This window comes from Giraffa tippelskirchi, chromosome 3, assembly GCF_054371585.1.
Source record: "Giraffa tippelskirchi isolate mGirTip1 chromosome 3, T2T-mGirTip1v1.2.pri, whole genome shotgun sequence".
Lineage (NCBI taxonomy): Eukaryota > Metazoa > Chordata > Mammalia > Artiodactyla > Giraffidae > Giraffa > Giraffa tippelskirchi.
In genome coordinates, this window is record NC_137277.1 from 143,927,037 (window position 1) to 143,930,280 (window position 3,244).

A 3,244-nucleotide genomic window follows, 5' to 3' on the forward strand; every position below is an offset into this window, starting at 1 on the left:
TTTAGAAGATCATAATTTCCTTTGACTTTATGGTGTTTTTGTAATCCTTGCAAATATATGCAGTGCTCTATATTGATATCTGATTATTGAGTGGGAAAAAAACCATGCACATAAGTCACATATGTCCCAAAGCTCAAACTATTTACATGTAAATCTGCAAATACAGAATAGAATCATTACAGACTGATAAAAGTGGAGGGGGGAGAAACACACACAGAAACTTAGCCATGATCAAGACCGAATTTTTCTAGTGAGAAGCTTCATCTGTAGTTTTAAAGCCACCAGACTTCTGAAAGAAAAAGAAAACATTATAATGAAATAGAAATGAAGATTATACAATTAACCCAAAGACCCAAAGATCAACATATTTCAGTGAAAACTCTTTTTTGTCTTCATCTCCTAATCAGAGTTGTTAGGACTGGAAAGCTTGTAATTATGAAATATTCTCCAAATCAGAAATTTTGCTTCTTTCACAAAGTTGAATAATTCTTATTATATTACAGTACCACTAACAGTGCTCTTTTTTTTCCCTGCCCTTAAACATTATCTCATTTTGTGCTTACATGAGAATATGTACTTGATGCTTTCTCTAAAACTTTCTTTGAGTTAGAGATCTATATATGCAATTTATAGATGAATAAACTAAGGCTTAAAAAACAGCTTGTATGTAATACTGTCCCATACTGAAATAGATACTTGGTATCAATAATTATTCTCTTTTTAGTGTATGTTACCCTTGGGGCTGAGTGTGAAAAGTAGTCAAGGGAAGCCTTCATTAATATACTTGTTTTTCTTCTATCTTATTTTCTCATTGTACAATAGTTTTCAAGTGCATATGCCACACAGTAAATTACATCCTCTTGTTAGAATAACAATCATTATTTTTTTTTAAATCATCACATTTAAAGTAGCTAATCATCAAAATCTTTTCACAATCATAATGAAGTGCAACAATGGTTTGCTTCCTCATAATTCCATCCATATGCCCATGAAAGAATGGGAGGAGATTTTAATTATGATTTGGTTCCCTTTACTATTCAGCAAAACAAAAAATTAATAGACTAGAATCATAATGTATTTTCTTTGCACCATACCTGTTCCTTTTTACATGGTAGGTATTTATTTGATAGGAATGCTAAAGCAATATGAATAAAAAATTAAATCTTAGACATAAATTTCTAAATTTTTTCCTATGATAAAGTGCCATCTTTACTAATATTCTACCTTTTTCTCCCCACTAGGTGAGGCAGTTCAAGCTCAAATATATGCTTAATAATTTCTCCCCAAAGAAACCATTCTTTTAACTTTTTAATTTCCATTTACTCCAATTGGACAATTCAGTATATTTCTTTACATATGATTTTCCACATAATTTAGCTATATGACCTGGTCTGAAAAAAGATATAAGAATAGGTGGTTTTTCATCGTATTTCATAATTCTATTGAGTGATGATTCTACCATTTTAATATATCTCTTCTCCCCAGAAAGCTATGCTTTGAAAATTACTGTCATTTCTTTTTAAAACCAGACTGTAAAATATATGAACCAAATCTGAGTATTAACAGTGACAAGTATGATCAGAACTGAGCACTTATTTATGTAAGGAAATAAAATCATTTATTCAAATAAATATTTTCCAAACCTCTTTATGACTCAGTTATGTTTAGAGAGATCTAGGGATAAAGGGATAAATTTTACCTGCACTCAGAGGAAACAGTCAGCCTTTGAGGTAGTTGGAGAGGGAGTTTTTCTGTTCTTCATAATCTGCAAACGCAGAAGCAATAAGTTCTGACTGGAAAGAGAGAGGCCTGGGATTCTCGTTCATGGAGAAAGTATCTGAAAACCTCCCAAGGTCAAGACCTCTTCCTTTAAAATATGCCTGAAGAGTTCTAAAAAACTGAAGAGAGAAAGAAATGTTCAATGTCATTTATAACGTAAATACCCCAAGCACTCAAAGGTGAGTATTTTTTCCCTCATTTTTCCCCCTAAACCCCACAGTGCTCAGAGCTCAGATGCCTCCTCTCTGACTGATGGTGAAACAGAGCCAGTCATTTTGGATGTGGGGTTTTCAGCTGTGTGTTCTGCAAATACACAGAAGCTATGCAAAGTGCTATTAGATTATTTTGATACTATATTGTTATATACTACATAATTTTCTTTAGAAAAATAGTATTTTGAAATCATAAAGTCAGCATGTTTGCTATATTTGGCATATTTTTAAATGAGAATTTTTACTGATATTTTGAATTCTATTTCCTAGATAACTTTATGTTGAAAATAACACCTAGCAAATTGACAAGAATACAGGTTAACTTTCAGATTTTGCAACTGGGCTTTGCAAGTATTGGTTATATGACAATCTGTTTTGTTATCAGTTCAACCTAAGCTGTGAAAAATGCAATTCCCTGTTACACTCTTAATTTTGTATATTTATTAGAAATCAAGGCTATAAAGTTAATATGTATATAAGATCATTTACAAATGTTATGTGCTGTGTGTGTATAAAATCATTTCTAAATATAAATTTGTTTCTCCATACAGAAACAAATGTAGATTGGCTAGAGAAACAATAGAACACTGGCTACTAGGAGAGCAAAATTCACCTCTAGCCCTGCTGGCGAATCTTCTCAACCCTTGGCAGCCTGTCTCCACTGTTCTCTAGCAGAGTGCAGTGTGCATAACTCCAGGGAGGTGCTGATTTCACCCCACAGCCGGGAATGTCCCAGTGGCTGTTCTTACCAGATCTCGGTTTCTAGGAATGTTGAGGGACTTCCATTTTTCTTCATTTCTCAGCATGGCTCCTTGTACAAGCCCAGGTAACACCAGGGCACCAGCCAGCAGCAGGAATGCTTTGGGCATGGTGGAAGGAAGCTGAGTGAAAGGAAGGATCAAGGAACTGTCGATGACCTGAGAGGGAGTGACTGAAGAAAAGAAAAAGAGAAGGGAGGAGAAGGGAGGGCAGAAGTAGAAAAGAGAAAGAGGAACCATTTTTAAAGGGAAACAAGGAAGAAGAAGTAGTATATTGATTCACCTGAATTTTGCAGGCTTCTTTTTTTCCACATTCATTTGCTAATGAGGTCCCCCCAGAACCAGTTGATTAGCTTAAAGGAGTCTATGAGAATGAGAATGTTATACAGTGACAAACAAAGCAATTATGAATACAACCTAGAAAGTGAGTATGCCCTTTCAACTGAAAAAAAAAGCACTTGTCCCAAAGAAAGTATAATTCTTAATAATAACAAC

At 34.0% G+C, this 3,244-nt stretch overlaps 1 protein-coding gene across 1 annotated transcript; it reads right to left on the bottom strand.

Annotated features, from left to right (window-relative positions):
- Positions 1-2,916, bottom strand: C3H2orf66 (chromosome 3 C2orf66 homolog). The gene is made up of 3 exons (XM_081581472.1): positions 2,741-2,916; positions 1,700-1,898; positions 1-289 (listed from the first exon to the last, which is right to left on the bottom strand). Exons 1-2 carry the CDS (start codon positions 2,858-2,860, stop codon positions 1,719-1,721), a joined length of 300 nt encoding a protein of 99 aa, XP_081437598.1. The 5' UTR covers positions 2,861-2,916; the 3' UTR covers positions 1-289; positions 1,700-1,718.
- Positions 2,917-3,244: the final 328 nt, after the last annotated feature.

Bases quoted from the DNA above. Each gene is read 5' to 3' on its own strand.
- C3H2orf66 (XM_081581472.1), bottom strand. From the start codon at position 2,860: ATGCCCAAAGCATTCCTGCTGCTGGCTGGTGCCCTGGTGTTACCTGGG. The intron at 1,899-2,740 runs GTAAGAACAGCC...TTCTCTCTTCAG, and splicing joins TTCCTAGAAACCGAGATCTG to TTTTTTAGAACTCTTCAGGC.